We start from the raw sequence: 16,603 nt of genomic DNA on the forward strand, positions 1-16,603 counted from the left end.
TGACAATTTTTTAAAAAATAAAATATTTCTTTTCTTGCTTGTGTAGAGTTCTCAGCTGAGTCGGGGAATCCCGTCGGAATCCAGCAGGGGTAGTTTGAACCAGGAGAGATTGGCTGTGTTGTGGGGAGCGTGGGGAGTCGGGAGTTCAATTAATGCTCTGGCATTCGCCAGCTTAAATGACGATACATTCAGCGAGCAGACAACTTGGAGCACCAACCTTTAGGGAGGGGGGCAGGGTGTCAGGAGGTTTACTGCCTCGCCTCCCATCCCGGGCTTATTCTTTTGAGTTGCCTATCTCGGTCTTGCTGCCAAGGAGGCCACGTGAGGGGGGGGGGTCTAGAGTTTGGGAGGAATGGAAGGTGTTTTTTTTTGTGTGTGTGTGTGGGTTTTCTCATGGAGAGCAGCAGACACACAGCAGCAGCAACTGAAGGCAGTTTTGCGAATAGAACCACCCGTCACTCAGGCACAATCGATGCTTCACTGAGGCACCAGGGAAGAAAACGAGGAGGGAGGGAGAGAGAGAGAGAGAGACACGGACGAAGGAAACCTTGAAACCAAGAGACAAAAAAAAAACCATCTGTACCTCAAAGGCGGTACTAATTCAGCTCCTTCTTTAGGGACAGATTCCCTCTCTCTTTCCCAACACCCACAATATCTTCAGCACTCGCTGCTCAAACAGAAATGGAAGGGCGCTAAGGACAAACTCTTCTGCGATAAGATGTGGATTGGTTGCAATGACAGTGCCCACCCCTTAGAACTTCAGCAGCAAAAAATTTACAGCGTATAAATCTTTATCGTAACTTTCGCCAAACAAATCCCATGCGTCATGTAAGAGGTGCCTACAATGAGGGGGAGACACAAAACCTCTACAAGTTATAAAACGAAAAGTAATAAATATTAGTATCACAGAATCATTGCTGTACACAAGAGTAGTTCAATTGTATAAAAATACATTTTTAGTGCAACCTCACATATATAATGATATTTCACCCCCTTCACCCCACCCATACAAATAAACCGTTTCGAATCATTCACATCATTCAAGACAAAGTACCCCCAACCCCCCCCGCCCCACCCCCGCCCCACCCCAAAACAGACCTGCCAAGTGCTCTGAGAAGAAACATGACAATTATTAAGCAGGTACACAAGTTCTAAAATTTGTACAAATTCTCTTTTCTTCATAACGCATACAAGAGTTCGAGCAAAAGCAAAAGGCACAAAATATCTGCAACATTTAAAAAATAAAATAAAGTACTTAACAGGACAACAAAGGTAAGTCTGCAAGTTGATTTTGGTCAGGGTTTTTTTTCTTTTTACATACAAATAGAAAATATTTCCGTATATTTTGTATTTTAAGTCTAGACCAAGAATAGACAAAGGTTGCAGCAGCTGGCATGCCCCCTACCCCCGCATTCTCTCCTACCCACCCCCTCCCTCCCTCCCCGTACCCTTGCCTTCACTGAGAACCCAGCTGGGAGGGCATTTTGTAGCATGTTTTATAGCCCTGGTGGTTTGGGTCAAGCCTCTCCTTGTTGTAGTTGCCTCTCCTCCGGCTCGGGCACCGGTCACCCCTGGTGGCCGAACCCTGGCAGCCGATGGTCCTCAGGGCGAATGGACTGCGGCCCGTTGAGCTGCTCCGCGCCCGGCTCCTCGGGGGCGCCCTGCCCGCTGGCGCCGCTTCCCAGCTGCCGCTGGCAATCGAAGGCCTTCATCGTCTCCTCCAGCCGGGACTGGGCGATCACCGCCCTGGTGGGGCACGGGCCCGTCTCGGGACGGGCCTGGAACGTCCGATGCTCCTGCCGCTCCTCCACAACCCGGGCGTACGTCTCCTCTCCCGCCGTCCGACTCCCCTCGGCCCTGGGGGGAGCCATCCCGAAAGGATCGGTGGGGCTGGTCGGCCGCGGAGGGGACACGGCCGTGGGAGACGCCATTTGCACGTCCTCGGACTTGGAAAAGATGTCCATCTCCTTGATGCTCTCGATGACGCAGTGCGTGGCCTCATCGATGATGCTTTCTTCCCTCTGCTTCACCTGGAGGGGGAGCTGAGAAGCCGGCAGCAGCCCAGGGAAAGCTGTGGCATCAGAGTGTACCATTTGAATGCCACCGATTGGTATCATTTGGTAGGGGGTCCGCACTTGTTGCTGGGAGTGCAAAGGAAGGTGGCTGAAGAGACAGCCTTGCTGTCCCTCGGGAAGGATGGGCCGACCTGGTTCTCCCTGGGCATTCTCATGGACAGGGTACGATGGCCAAGGCATTGTTCTGCTGTTATCGTACAAATTCTGGTGAGGTTGTCTCTGTACACAATAAAAAAAAAATGAAAAGTATAAATACAAAGGCAATTTACAGGAGTCCGTGCCTTGTTTATTCACGTAGTACAAGCTTCTGACCCTCTTCACATCTGATTTCACCCATGCCCCAAGAAATAATTTTCACCACTGCCTTGTTAGGCGAGTGGGTCCCTTTATAATCTAAGCTCCAGCTCAATAGCAAATCAATCAATAATTCTGCTTGGGTGAGATGAAGTAGTTGAAGGAGGAGGCTTGTGTGGAGCATGGAGACCAGCGGGGTTGAGTGGGCGGGGTTGAGTGGCCTGTTTCTCACCTGCTGTAAAGTACCTCTCACCGCACAGCAAGGTGAGAATCACACCCCACCATTCGGAACAGGTTGAGGCGAATAGAACAGACACATATCAAGGGAAGTTACATGGGAAAAGGAACGAATGGATATGGTGATAGGGTGAGATGAAGTTGTTTGGGAGGAGGCTCGAGTGATAAACATCGGGGCATGGACCAGTTGGGTCAAGTGGTTCTAATTACAAAACAGGGATACAGATCCGATTAACATGTTTCTTCTGCATTACAGTGCTCTAAAACAAGGATTAGCAAGACCACAAAATTGGTGTACATGCTCAAGAAGCAGTTGGTGAAAATGGCATTTTGAACTGGAATGGCCAGCTCACTTTGCCGCACGGGCTCCTATTGGTAAAGGTGCAGCGGCCATTCTGGCCGAACGTGGGCTACTAGAATGGAGACAGCATACTAAATTCCACAACTGTAAATCCCTCTGGCCTAGCTAATCCATTTGTTTTACATCACTGTAATGCAGAAGAAACATGTTCAGTAAATCTATATCCCTGTTTGTAATTAGAGCTCAACTGGTCTATGCTGGTGTTTATCACTTGAGACTGTTCAACAAACTTCATCTCACCCGAACACCATATCTATCTATTCCTTCTTTCATGTGCTTTTCTAGCTTCCCTTGATATTCATCCACTATATTCGCTTCGACCAACCCTGGGCTATCATGTTGGGAGCACGGCAGCCAGTTTGCGCACAGCAAACTCCCACAAGTAGCCATGTGATGACGACCAGGTAATCTATTAAACAAAATAAGTGACAGCCATTCACTGGCTTATTCCTCGGGGAAATGTCTCGACCAATTAGAGTTAAGCTGGCTGGTTTAAATTTTCAAACAACGCTTGGCAATTAACTGTCAGCCACCATCACCTGGTGCATTCCCCATGGCAATGCCTCTACCAATCAGAGTCCACTTGCCAACCAATCAGCATTTTCTTCTCACGTAATATAAATTGCTGTTCCTTTTACATTAGGTATTCTTGTGCACTGTCCTGATGAGTGCAAGACGAAAAGCTGCGATAAAAAACTGTCTCTTTTTTTCAGCAATAATCCATTCTCGTGAGCTTGATGGAGGTATAAATCTTGGCCAGGACACTGGGGTAAATTCCCCTGCCACTATTCAAAATAGTGCTATGGGACCTTTTACATCCACCTGAGAGGGCAGATGGAGACTCAGTTCAATGTCCCATTGAACAGGTGGCACCTCTGACAGTGCAGCACACCCTCAGTACTGCACTGGAGAAGCAGCCTTGACTTTTGTGCTCAGGCCCCGGAATCAGACTTGATACACGGAGAGCAGTCAGAGTGTGAAACCTGTCCTCCCAAGAAGCCGTTGAGCAAATAGCACCGATGCATCGAAGGGGAGGCTAGATAAACACAGGAAGGGGAAAGGAATAAATGACGCGATTGGATGAAGAGGGGTGGGTGGGAGGAGGTTCGTGTGGAACACAAACAATGGTCAAGATCCTGGGTGGAGCGTTGGGCCCTCCTCCGAGGTGAGTTTGGGGGCCGGAGGGGAATTTAATTGAGTGGGAGGGTGGGGCTCCCACTGTCTTCCCACCTCCATCTCCATTATGTCCATGGCGGGAAGACCTGTCCTACCCTGTTGAAGCTGCTGAGTAGCCATACCCAGCCATTGTTGCTTGTCTTGGAAGGCGGGGGGGCCCTCGTTCACAGGCACTCAGTGCTTCACCAGGGGAAGGTAAAGCGGGGAGGGGAGGCGGGTGCGGAGACACACTGAAAGCCATCCCCCTGCCCTTGCTCTTGATCTTCCGACCCCCCCCACCCGCCCACCCAAACCTTGTCATCCACCCACTTCTGACCTGGGATCCAGCGACGATCCTAGGCCTTCAGGTGGGTGTGGTACCCGCGGCGGCCACCACCTGCCCAGTGGCGCTGCCAGCCTCTGATTGGCCAGCAGCTCTTGACGGGCGGGACCTCTGTGTCCGGGGTCTTTGATCCTCGGGGGTGGGGGGGTAGGGGGGGGAGGCCCGCTGGGCGCCCGTCAAGCGCCTGAGTGGCACAAGATGCGGGGAGCCTTCCCGGGGAGAGGGGGCGTGGGGCTGTCGCTGGCTCCAGCTGGCAGCTGAAGCCCCCGAAACTTCCACAAAACCCCGTATCAATTTTGCATTTGCAATGAGGTGGCCTTTCTTGTTCTCTTTCTAAGTATTAAAACGGTTCCCTTATTTGAACACAGGGGGACTGTTAAACACACCAGTGTGGTGCTTTGGAGTATGTGAATACCAGCTAAACTCTCAGTGTCTGGGGTAACAACCAAACTGTCCTTGCAACATCTGAATCCACGTGGACTGGGAGTCGGACTCCGAGCACAGCGGGCCGGAGGGTTCCTTGGCCCTGATGCTAATGGGGAGGTGGGGGTAAAACAGGGTGTGGCCAACGCTGCAAGGTTGGGGGGGGTGGGGGAGGGGGTGTGGAAGCCCTGATGACCTCATTGATCCACCTCAAACTAGACCAAAAAAAAAATAGCTTTGTTTTATCCTCATTTATACAACCCATCCTCTCTGTGGGCTGCGCCCTGGCCTCTGAATCAGAAGGTCATGGGTTCACGACCCACTCCACCTGCTCAAGTACCAGGCTGGCACGTTTTTAAATTGTTTTCTTTCATGGGGCGTGGGCATGGTTGGCAAGGGCCAGCGTTTGTTGCCCATCCCTAATTGCCCTTGAGCTGAGTGGCTTGCCAGGCCTCTATATTTAAGAGTCAACCACATGGCTCTGGGTCTGGAGTCACTTGTAGGCCAAGACCAGGTAAGGACGGCAGATTTCCTTCCCTAAAGGGACATTCGTGAACCGGTTGGGTTTTTTAAGATAATTGATGATAGTTTCAAGGTCACCATCACTGACATTAGCTTTTCGCTCCAGAATTATTAACTGAATTCAAATTGCACCAGCTGTCGTGGGAACTCCTGTCCCCAGAGCGTTAGCCTGAGTGAGTCTCCGGATTACTTGGTCAGTGACATAACCACGAAGCCATCGCCTCCCCTGTCTTTCTCAGTGTACTACTGAGGGAGCGCTGCATTGGCTGATATGCTGCCCTTTCGGGTGGGACATTAAGCCAAGGCCCCCGTCTCTCGTCTCAAAGACCCCGCCCCACTATTTCAAAGAACGGTATTGGAGTTCTCTGGGCCAATATTTATCCCTCAGCCGACATCATTAAAAGAAACAAAAACAGAAAATGCTGGAAAAAAACTCAGCAGGTCCGGCAGCATCTGCGGAGAGAGAAACAGAGGTAATGTTTTGAGTCCTTATCACCCTTATTCGAAGAAGGGTCACATGGACTCAAAACGTTAACTCTGCCTCTCTCTCTCCACAGACGCTGCCGGACCTGTTGAGTTTTTTCCAGCATTTTTTGTTTTTGTTTCAGATTTCCCGCATCCGCAGCATTTTGCTTTGATCACTAAAAGATAGGTCATCGCCACGGTACTGTTTGTGGGAGCTTGCTGTGCGCAAATTGGCCGTTGCGTTTTCCTACGCTGTGCTGGTGGTTCCACTCCGAAAGCACTTTGTTGGCTGCACTTCCTGCAGTTGTGAAAGGCGCCATCTAAATGCACGACCCTTCCTTTAACTCCCTCAGTGATGCTGTCATAGAAAGGTCTCCCAAAGCCCACCCACTCTGGGGGAAGTCAAAATTGAGGGTAAAGTTTGAACCAGGGTCCTGGCTTTGGAGCACAAAACTCCTATCCCAAGCACAGCAGACATAAGGCCAACATCGCCAGGGGTTTGTGTCTATGTTTCCAGCGCCAGAGAAACCTGAAACAGTCCAACGATTGCCATACACATTCCATTGTGACGGGAAGTTAAATCTCCAGCTGTTCTCCCTTTCCAAACGTGACTACAAATCAGAACGTAATTAGTTGAATTGTTTTAAAAACTAGTTAACCTAGCATTAAGTAAGGTTGCCTCCTTGTTGTTTCAGGTTTTGGTGATTGTTCAGTGTTGCTTACCCAGTTAAAACCCACAATAATATTCACCCGGTACTTTTTTAAAGCACATTACGGAAGACGGGTTTTGTCAGACAGGGTTTTTTTTGTTAGTTTTAGCAGCTTGAAATTTAATTTTCCAATTAGGAGATACGTCTGAAGCAGAGTCTGTAGCCAGAAGCCTAGCTTGTACCAAGTCTGGCTCGCCCATCATTCAGCGCTGTGCTGCCTGACCTACACTGACTCCCGGTACAGCCACACCTCCAATTTTAAGATTCCCATTCCTTGTTTTCAAATCCCTCCATGGCCTCACCCTCTGTCATCTCATGGACCCCAACAACCATCTGAAATCTCTGTGCTCCTCCAGTTCTTGCGTATGCCCGATTTCCTTCACTCCACAATTCTGGAGTTCTCTCCCCTTGACCCTCTCTGCCTCTTTTCCTGAAAATCTACCCCTTTGAGCAAGCTCTTGGTCACCTTTCCTGATACATCCTTTAACCTAATTAAACTCCCGTGAAGTGCCTTGGGGGGGGGAGGGTGTTTCACTGTTTTTGAGGCGCTATATATATGAACGCACATTGTTGTAGCTAATTGCAAAGTACACAGAGTGGTTGCCTATAATGCTATAAAATTGAAGCACTTTATATATTTTTCCTATCTTGAAAACTTGAATTTTTAGCTAAATCCTTCATGTTAGTGTAAATACTCACCAGATTCATGTCTGAATGCTGCATATACTGGCCCGGCATATATCCACTTTGGAATGAACCCCTCCTAGGTGAAGTTGCTCTCATTCGTGGCATGTGTCTCCTTTCTCTGTAGTCCCTTCTTGGAGACAACTCTCGTCTTGGGGAGAGGTCTTTCACCGGGGAGAGTTGCCTTGGGGATGGTACCTCTCCCCTCGGAAGGAAGTGTCTCCGCGGGGAACCATCCCTCCTCGGAGACAACTCGCTCAGATACGGTTCCCTCTTCAGCGATCGGTGCCTTATCGGTGATATCTCTCTTCGAGGAGACAAGTGCCTTCTGGGCGAGAGGTCCCTTCTCGGGGACAGGTACCTCCGTGAAGTTGGTGATGCGTCCCTTCCCGGAGAGCTGTCGTAGCCTGGCGATGGTTGAGCACTTGAACCTGTATCTCCTGAAGGGGACATTTCTCTCGAGCTATCGTCCTTAGAGGATGAGTCATCAGTTCGTGGTAGCCACACGTTTGTTGAAGTCGGTATGTCTAGTCTATCTTTGTACTCAACTGATTCTGACAACCTACTATGCAGATTTCTCTGATAGTCTGTTAGCGGTGTCCCCGCATGGGAATAACTGGGTGGCATTAATTGCGTTACTTGAATTCTAGGTAGTGTCACCAGGTAACTAATGAGGGAAGACTGATTATTTGAGAGTGTAACATCAAAGGCAGAGGGCGAGGCAATGCTAAAAGTGACAGAGGATGGTTTGGAGCTGCGTGGCAGTGGGCTCGTGCTGCGCGATCTTGTGGTTGGAGTGCTATCTCCTTGTCGGTCTTCATCATCGTCGTCCTCATCATCGTCATCTTCATCTCCCTCCTCCTCCGCTCCGTCAGATTCGTCCGGATCTGAAAACTGGTGCCGGACTGGAACTTCACTCAGTGCATCCTTCTCAGTCTCATCCGTCATTCCTGAAGGGGAAGGAAGTTTAATGCCGAATTTAGTGCACTGGTAATGTACCCTCAGTCTGTCAGTCTTTACCTAAGGGCATCTCTGCATGACCTCCCCACCTAATCCCAACATCTAATTTTGGAATCCTCACACACTGGGAAGAGGGAGGCAGTGCAGTTGGTCTCTCCCAACTCTCAACCATGTAACCTAATCAGCTGGAAGGGTTGCACTTTGTCTAGTGAAAGGAAAATAGGAGCAGGAGGAGGCCATTCAGCCCCTTGAACCTGTTCCACCATTCAATTAGATAATAGTTGATCTGTTTATCTTCACTGACCCACCTTGGTCCCATAATCCTTGATATCCTTACCCAATACAAACCCCTCAATATCAACCGTTTTGAAACTTTCAATTGACCCCTTCCCCCCACCACCCCTCAAACATCAACAGCCTTTTGGGGGAAGAGAGTCCCAGATTTCCAGTACCCTTTGTGTGAAGACGTGCTTCCTGACATCACCCCTGGACAACCCTGGCTCTCGCATTAAGGTTGGGCCCCACCTGCTCTAGACGACTCCCACCTGAGGAAATGGTTTCTCTTGATCTACCCTATATAAATCTCTTTAATAGGAGTGCCACTGGTTATCCAGGAGTAACTATAAGCACAGCAGGACTACGAGAACTGGTAGGTAGACCAGTAACAGCAGGCAGGAGCTTTGGAATGAAATTGAACTTCGGCAAAACCAAAGCGACACATGTCTCAAAATCACCGAGAAATATTTATATATTCTTGGCAGAAAAAGAAGGTGCAAGGGTTTGAGTATTTAGGAAGCATAATATGCGCAGATGGAAGGTGCAGCAAGGAACTAAGAACAAATGGGAATGGCTGTACTTAGTATGCAGAGACGGTTGCTAATTGGAAAGCTGAATAAACGACTCATGAAGTGGCTGATAAAGAGCTTGATGTGGAATGTTCTTTTCGTATGGATGTGAGACTTGGACCTTACGGAAAGAATGGACAACTTGCTAAATAGCTTTGGGATGTGGGTTTGGAGAGCAGTGGAAAGGACAGAGAACTGGTGAGGGGCTGAGGACAGTGAACGGACAAAGAAATTTGCTGAACATAGTTTGGAAGAGGCAGGGAGACTAGGCAGAGCGCAACGTAAGAGGAAAGGGACCAGTCAGAGATGTTTTGCAGAGAAGATTTCAAGGTAAAAGAGGAAGGAGGAGAACATCAGTGCTGGATGGATTGAAAATTGAAGGAAGCTATTGGCAAATGGAAAGGCTGGAAAAGAACAGAGAGACTCAGAAAGGCAAGAAGCAATGGGGCTGCCTCTGGGCAGAGCACACACGATGATGGTGAAGCTACGAGTCCACGCTCTCTGCTGAATGGTCAAGAAGGGCAGGTGGGAATATAGAACTAAAGGGAATGAAATGACACAAATTGTTGGCTTTGATGCTCTTGAGGAGGTGGAAAAGAACAGGTTAAGCTTCCTAATTGTTGCCTAGCGATTCTTGCTGAGGAATGTGTAAGTGTGGACAAAGGGCAAGGAGCAGATCAGACTCAAATGTGATGCCTCCCAGGTCCAGCTAGCCTCCCGGCAACTGTGTAATCTCAGAATAAAATGGCTCCTTGGGAAAGGAAGAAAACTGGAATATGGGCAATAAAGTAATTCTATACACAATTCTGGGCACCGAGCTTCAGAAAGGATGTTCAGCTTCTCGAGCGATGTGAAGGTTTACCAGAGTGGTCCCAGGGATGAGAAGCTTCAGTTAGGTAGAGAAAAGCCGGGATTGTTCTCGTTACAGCAGAGAAGGTTAAAGGGAGATTTAACCGAGATGTTCAAAATTTTGAAAGCGGTTTGGATAGAGTAGGTTGGGAACAGCTGTTTCCCTGACAGGTGAGTCGGAACCAGTAGACACAGGTTTGAGATCATTGGCGGAACAACCAGGGGAGAGATGGGTAGTTTTTATTTTTAACATCGTGAGTTGCTGTGATCTGAAAGGGCAGCGGAAGCAGATTCAACAGTTACTATCAACAGGGGAGCTGGGTAAAGGCTTGAAGCGGAAAAAAGAAAAATCTGCAGGGCTATGGGGATAGAGCAGGGGCAAGTGGGCCTAATCGGTGAGCTTCCTCAAAGAGCTGGCACGGGCACGATGGACCAAATGGTCTCCTCCTGAAGTAACGATGAAACGAGGGGCAGCATTCTAACTTGCCTGCTTCTTCCGTGTCTGTGTTGTACGTGCAGGTTACAGCTATTCCCAGCTCAAGGCATTTTTTGGTATGTGCCTTTGACTTCATGTGTTTTGTCAGGTTTCCTAGAGTGAGGGAACAAAATGGCAAAGGTAAACATATAGAGATAATTAGCCTGCACAAGGTCGACATGTCTGTCTATTTATTTCTTCCAATGTGCACAGCACTCTACACTTCAAACCTGTAACTGGCAGAGTGACTCATCCGATTCTGTCCCCATTACTGTAATGAATATAAATATGGAGCTCTGAAAATTAATTCCTGTTTTACAATACTGCCAATGGATCTATTAGTTTACTAATAGCCTGTTAATTTACCGCAATGCAGTCTTTACCCTCTTATACCTCAGCCTGCTGTTCTTAAAGAGAAATATAATCGGTTTCCACATTCAGAAAGAAAGCCTGTATCGATATCTTGCAAACATTTCAAAGGTGCCTTACATAAAACAACTCGCTTTGAAGGGGCTGCTGCTGTCTTCACTGTTACAGAGCAGACAAAATAAAACACGACAGCCATTTGGCACATAGTTAAACCCCACAAACAGTAATTTAAGGCACGACTCTCTCCACTGTGCTCATTAGCAGAAGTAATCTTGGCCAGGCTACTGGAAAAAAATAATTTCCTGCTCATCTTTGAATTCTGCCACGGGATCTTTAATATCCATCTGAGCCACCAGGGCTAGGCCGTGGGACCCTGGCTTGAAACAAGGAGGTATTTCCATGGCTTTACAGTGGGGTACACGGCACAGAAACAAGCCATTCAGCTGAACCAGGCCATGCTGCTGTTCATGCTCCACTCCCATCTTTTGTCATCTTAAAAATCTATCATCCTGATCCTCTATTTGCTTTTCCCTCACTATTTTGATAGGGTTGAAACTGAGAGAATGCTTCCTCTTTTGGGAAGAGCATTACTCGATACGCTCTTCGCTATCAATCTAAGATCGTCACTGAGATATCCAACAGGGAATTCAGAAGAAGCCTCTTCACCCAGAGAGTGGTGGGAATGTGGAAACTCACTACCACAGGGAGCGGTTGAGGTGAATTGCGTCAATACATTTAAGGGGAAGCTGGGCAAGCTGAAGAGGGAGAAGGGAATAGAGGATTAACATGATAGATTTGGATGAGGAAAGATGGGAGGAGGCTTTAGTGGAGCATACAAGCTGGCTTGGACAAGTTGGGCTGAATGGCCTGTTTCGGTGTCATTCCATCCAGTGTAAATTCTCCTCTGAGAAACGGCAGTGCAGCACACTGGTTAAATATCAACCTGGAGATATATTCTCAAGCCTTAGAATGATGCATGAACATTGGTGGTAGAACCCCCTCCCTCAAAAGGCTGTGAGTGTTGAAGCAATGGCACTAAGGGTTATGGGACCAAGGCAGGTATATAAAGTTACAGATCAACCATGATTTAACATAAAAGCATAATAAATAGGAGCAAGAGTAGGCAATTCACCCTTCGAACCTGTTCCGCCGTTCAATATGATCATGGCTGATCCTCTATCTCAATACCATACTCCCACTCTCTCCCCATACCCCTAGATGCCTTTAGAATCTAGAAATCTATCTACTTCCTTCTTAACTATATTTCCATGACTTGGTCTCCACAGCCTTCTGTGGCAGAGAATCCCATAGGTTCACCACCCTCTGAGTGAAGAAGTTTCTCCTCATCTCAGTCCTAAATGGCCTACCCTGTATCCTGAGACTGTGACCCCTTGTTCTAGACACCCCCCAGCCAAAGGAAACATCGTCCCTGCATCCAGTCTGTCCATCCCTGTCAGAATTTTATACGTTTCAATGAGATCCCCTCTCATTCTTCTAAACTCCAGTGAATACAGGACTAGTCGGCCCAATCTCTCCTCACACGACAATCATCCCATCCCAGGAATCAGTCTGGTGAACCTTCGCTGCACTCCCTCTATGGCAAGTATATCCTTTCTTAGGTAAGGAGACTAAAACTGCACACAATACTCCAGGTGTGGTCTCACCAAGGCCCTGTACAGCTGCAGGAAGGCATCCTTGCTCCTGTACTCAAGTCCTCTCGCAATGAAGGCCAATATACCATTTGCCTTCTTAACTGCTTGCTGCACCTGCATGCTTGCTTTCTGTGATTGTGTACAAGGACACCCAGGTCCCTTTGTACAACAACATTTCCCAATCTATCACCATTTAGATAATACTCTGCCATTCTGTTTTTCTTATCGAAGTGGATAGCTTCACACTTATCCACATCATACTGCATCTGCCATGTATTTTCCCATTCACTCAACCTGTCTAAATCACCTTGAAGCCTCTTAACACCCCCCTCACTGCTCACATTCCCACCTAGTTTTGTGTCGGCAGCAAACTTGGAAATATTAATTTTTGGTTCCCACATCCAAATCATTGATATATATTGTGAATAACTGGGGCCCAAGCACTGATCCCTGTGGTACCCCACTGGTCACCGCCTGCCGCTCTGAAAAAGACCCATTTATTCCTACTCTCTGCTTCCTGTCTACTAACCAATTTTCAATCCATGCCAATATATTACCCCCAATCCCATGTGCTTTAATTTTACACACTAACCTCTTATGTGGGACTTTATCAAAAGCTTTCTGAAAATCCAAATACACCACATCCACCGGTTCTCCCTTATCGATTCTGTTAGCTACATCCTCAAAAAGCTCAAGTAGGTTTATCAAATGTGATTTCCCGTTCATAAATCCATGTTGACTTAGTCTTAATCCTGTTGATATTTTCTAAGTGTCCTGTTATCACATCCTGTATAATAGGCTCTAGCACGTTTCCTACTCTTAGCTGGTCTGACTGATCTGTAATTCGTTGCTTTCTCCCTCCCTCCTTTTTTAAACAGTGGGGTTACATTTGTCCAATCTGCCGGCACTGTTCCAGAATCTACAGAATTTTGGAAGATGACAACCCAATGCGTCCACTATTTCCATGGCGACCCCCGGGATGTAGATTATCGGGCCCTGGGGATTTATCGGCTTTCAGTCCCATTCATTTCTCCAGCGCTATTGTTTCAGTAATGCTCATTTCCTCCAATTCCTCCTTCTTGCTGGACGCTTGGTTCCCTCGCGTCTCTGTGAAGTTATTTGCGTCTACCTCGGCGACACAGGCAGACGGCATTTCGCGGCACCGTCATGGCCAAACCGCTTTGAAACGGGGGCGTCCGAGTTATTCTGTCCCCTGTCCCCTCGATTGAAGGCGGCATGTCTTCAAAAATAACTGACTCCGCGTTGTAACAAGCGCAGAGCCACCACGCGTGTCGAACTACCGCCCGTTTCCCCAGTGAGGATCGAACAACAGCTCCCCACACCCCCCACCCCAAACCGGCTCACGCTACAGAGACAGTGCTTACCTTTTGTTTTAAAAGCAAAATTACAGAACTTGCACATGAAGGGTCGAAGGTCAGTGTGGGTGCGGATGTGTTTCTTCAGCATGCTGGGCTTTTTACAGCGAATGCCACATTCCTCGCAAATATATTTGCCTCTACCTCGCCCCCTCACATATACATAGTCTTCATTGGATTTATACCTAAGAAGATAAAGGAAATATTTATAAAAAGATCTTGCTTTAGTTCTGAGTTTCTTTAGTTAAAGGCAATATATATAATATGATATATATATAAAAGTATATACTCCGCTTCTCTGCTCCAGGATGCTGACTGATCTAGCTGAAGGCTCTCCTGTCACACCGTGCTATCTTTTATATTTGTTCCTTTGGCCTAGCCTGCAATCAGGTACCTAAGCCAGGGTTCTTCCCCTCCATCTTGAGGGGTGGGGGACCCTCATGAATGTACCCGTCACCCGGGAAGGTCCTGCGCTGTTTCTGACGGCTTCTGATGTGGAGGGGACACTCACCTGCCCCAAGTGTGGGGTGGGGGGGGGTTTTGCTAACTCCGCGCTCCCACTGCCCGCCGACCTACCAAAGCGCCCTTCCGTGGGTGTATAGCGCTTGGATTCTGCTGCCGCCAATCAGATCCGAGGACCGGGCCACGTTCACTCTCGTGGCCGGGCGGCTTAATAAGCTCGATAACCAGGCTGGTGTTTAACATTCTGGGCAGACGCCAACTAAACGAAACAGGGTGCAAGGGTCAGATTCCCGTGCGCGTCCCAATGGAGCTCATTCTATTTTTGACAAAGGGAATCGGATAAAAAAATACTTAAAAAGAGGGCAGATTTGCCTGGCTGTCGGGAAAGAGTTGAGGGGCGATAGATTAAAAGCTCTTCCAAAGAGCCAGCATGGGCAGGATGGATCGAATGGCCTCCTTTTTGGCCGTACCATTCTCCGATTCTATCCTGACTCCGACTGAGCGGCGGTTATGAAGGCGGGATGTGAAATCAGGTTCGGGAGGTGTTTTCCCAGTTGGGAATCAGCACAGGAGTGTCACCCCTAAACCCCACGCCATGTCACTCAGGCCTAGTCACCTGCTGGGGAAATTGCTTGCCCTTGCTAAATTTGTCCAGCATTTTCTTTCCCCCCCCCGCCCCCCCCCACCAAATTCATGAGAGTCTCACCGGGCTGCAGTCAAACAGTTTTGTTAACTTTCCCGTCCATGTTTGGGGAAGGGAGATAAGCTACAAACGTCACATCTTTCGCTGGAAGAATTTGGTCGGACAAGATAAACGCCGATGCATTGTGAAAGCAGTTCGCTACCCATGGCAACCGGAGCTATTCTGCACCCATAGCAACCGGAGCTACTGGCGACCCATGGCAACCAGAGCCACTGGCTACCCATAATAACCCGAGGCATGCGCTCCCATGGCAACCAAATTCTAAAAGGCAGCAACTTGAGAACGAAGCATGCTGGGAAATGTAATGACGATAAAGGTGCCCTACGAACACGAGTTGGGGTTGTCGGTTTCGCTCCTTTACGCTGTGTGGTGAGCGTGGGAACAGATCGTATCCGCGAAATTCAACAGCGAGTTGTGGAAACAACATTTTTTTTTACAAAAAAAATTCTCCCATGGGATGCGGGCGTCGCTGACAAGGCCACCGTTGGTTGCCCATCCCTAGTTGCCCTTGAACCGAGTGGATCGCTCGGCCATTTCAGAGGGGCAGTGAAGAGTCAACCACGTGGCTGTGGGTCTGGAGTCACATGTAGGCCAGACCAGGTGAGGATGGCAGATTTCCTTCCCTGAAGGGCATTGGTGACCCAGATGGGGTTTCTTTTTTTTAAAAAAAAATAACAACTATCAACGATAGTTTCAATGGTCTGAGTCTCATGAATGACGTCAGCTTTATAATCCCAGATCTATCAGTTGAGTTTACATTCCACCAGCTGGCATTTGAACCCATGGCACCAGAGCGTAGGCCTCAGGATTGTAGGTCCAGAGACATTACCACCACACCACCATCTCCCTCCCCCTCGAAATCTGATGTGGTCAAGTGCAAGACACTAGATCAGGGGGGGCTGACGCTCGGTCCCAGATGATGGATTTGGGTGGCCAACCTCTGCAGAAACGGAACCCTCAGAAGTCTTACAGGGAGAGGAAAATTCCCACGTCAGCCGGCTGAAAAATCGGCAAGTCGGGCGGTCAGGGTGTGTTCAGGAGAGGAGTTGCCAACTCTCCAGAATTGCCCTGGAGTCTCGGGAATTGAGGGTGGGTCTCCACAGAGGAAAAACTGTAGCGGGGGGGCATTAAATGATGTGGTTTTTAAACATCCATTCGTGGGATGTGGGCATCGCTGGCTGGTCCAGCATTCACTGTGCACCCCCTAATTGTCCTTGAGAGGGTGGGGGTGAACCACCTTCTTCACCACTGCAGTGCCTGCGGTGTAGGTACACCCACAATGCTTTTCTCTTAGTGGTTTGGCACAACTGAGTGGCTCACTAGGGCCATTTCGGAGGGCAGCTAAGAGTCAACCACATGGCTGTGGGTCTGGAGTCACATGTAGGCCAGACCGGGTAAGGACGGCAGATTTCCTTCCCTAAAGGGCATTAGTGAACCAGATGGGGTTTTTAACGAGAGACGTTTCATGATTATTATTAATGAGACTAGCATTTTACCCCAGATTTATTAATTAGTTGAATCTAAATTTGCACAGTTGGTAATTGGGTGAGTTTTGAACTCACGTCTCTGGGTCATTCGACCCGGCCTCTGGGTCATTAGTCCACAACGCTACTGTCCCTTTTTATTTTCCCTGAATATTTTTT

General features: G+C 48.4%; 1 protein-coding gene across 1 annotated transcript in view; it reads right to left on the reverse strand.

Moving 5' to 3' along the window:
• Positions 1-1,102: 1,102 nt before the first annotated feature.
• The window catches only part of hivep2a (HIVEP zinc finger 2a), a 29,589-nt gene continuing 14,088 nt past the window's right edge, over positions 1,103-16,603 (reverse strand). Inside the window, exons 4-7 of the mRNA XM_078557479.1 lie at positions 13,805-13,980; positions 10,411-10,512; positions 7,285-8,219; positions 1,103-2,294 (exon numbers count right to left, since the gene is read on the reverse strand). Of these exons, the coding sequence (XP_078413605.1) occupies positions 1,566-2,294; positions 7,285-8,219; positions 10,411-10,512; positions 13,805-13,980 (1,942 nt within the window). The 3' untranslated portion in view covers positions 1,103-1,565. The remainder of the gene's footprint in view (positions 2,295-7,284; positions 8,220-10,410; positions 10,513-13,804; positions 13,981-16,603) is intronic.

This window comes from Cetorhinus maximus, chromosome 14 (genome assembly GCF_964194155.1).
Source record: "Cetorhinus maximus chromosome 14, sCetMax3.hap1.1, whole genome shotgun sequence".
Lineage (NCBI taxonomy): Eukaryota > Metazoa > Chordata > Chondrichthyes > Lamniformes > Cetorhinidae > Cetorhinus > Cetorhinus maximus.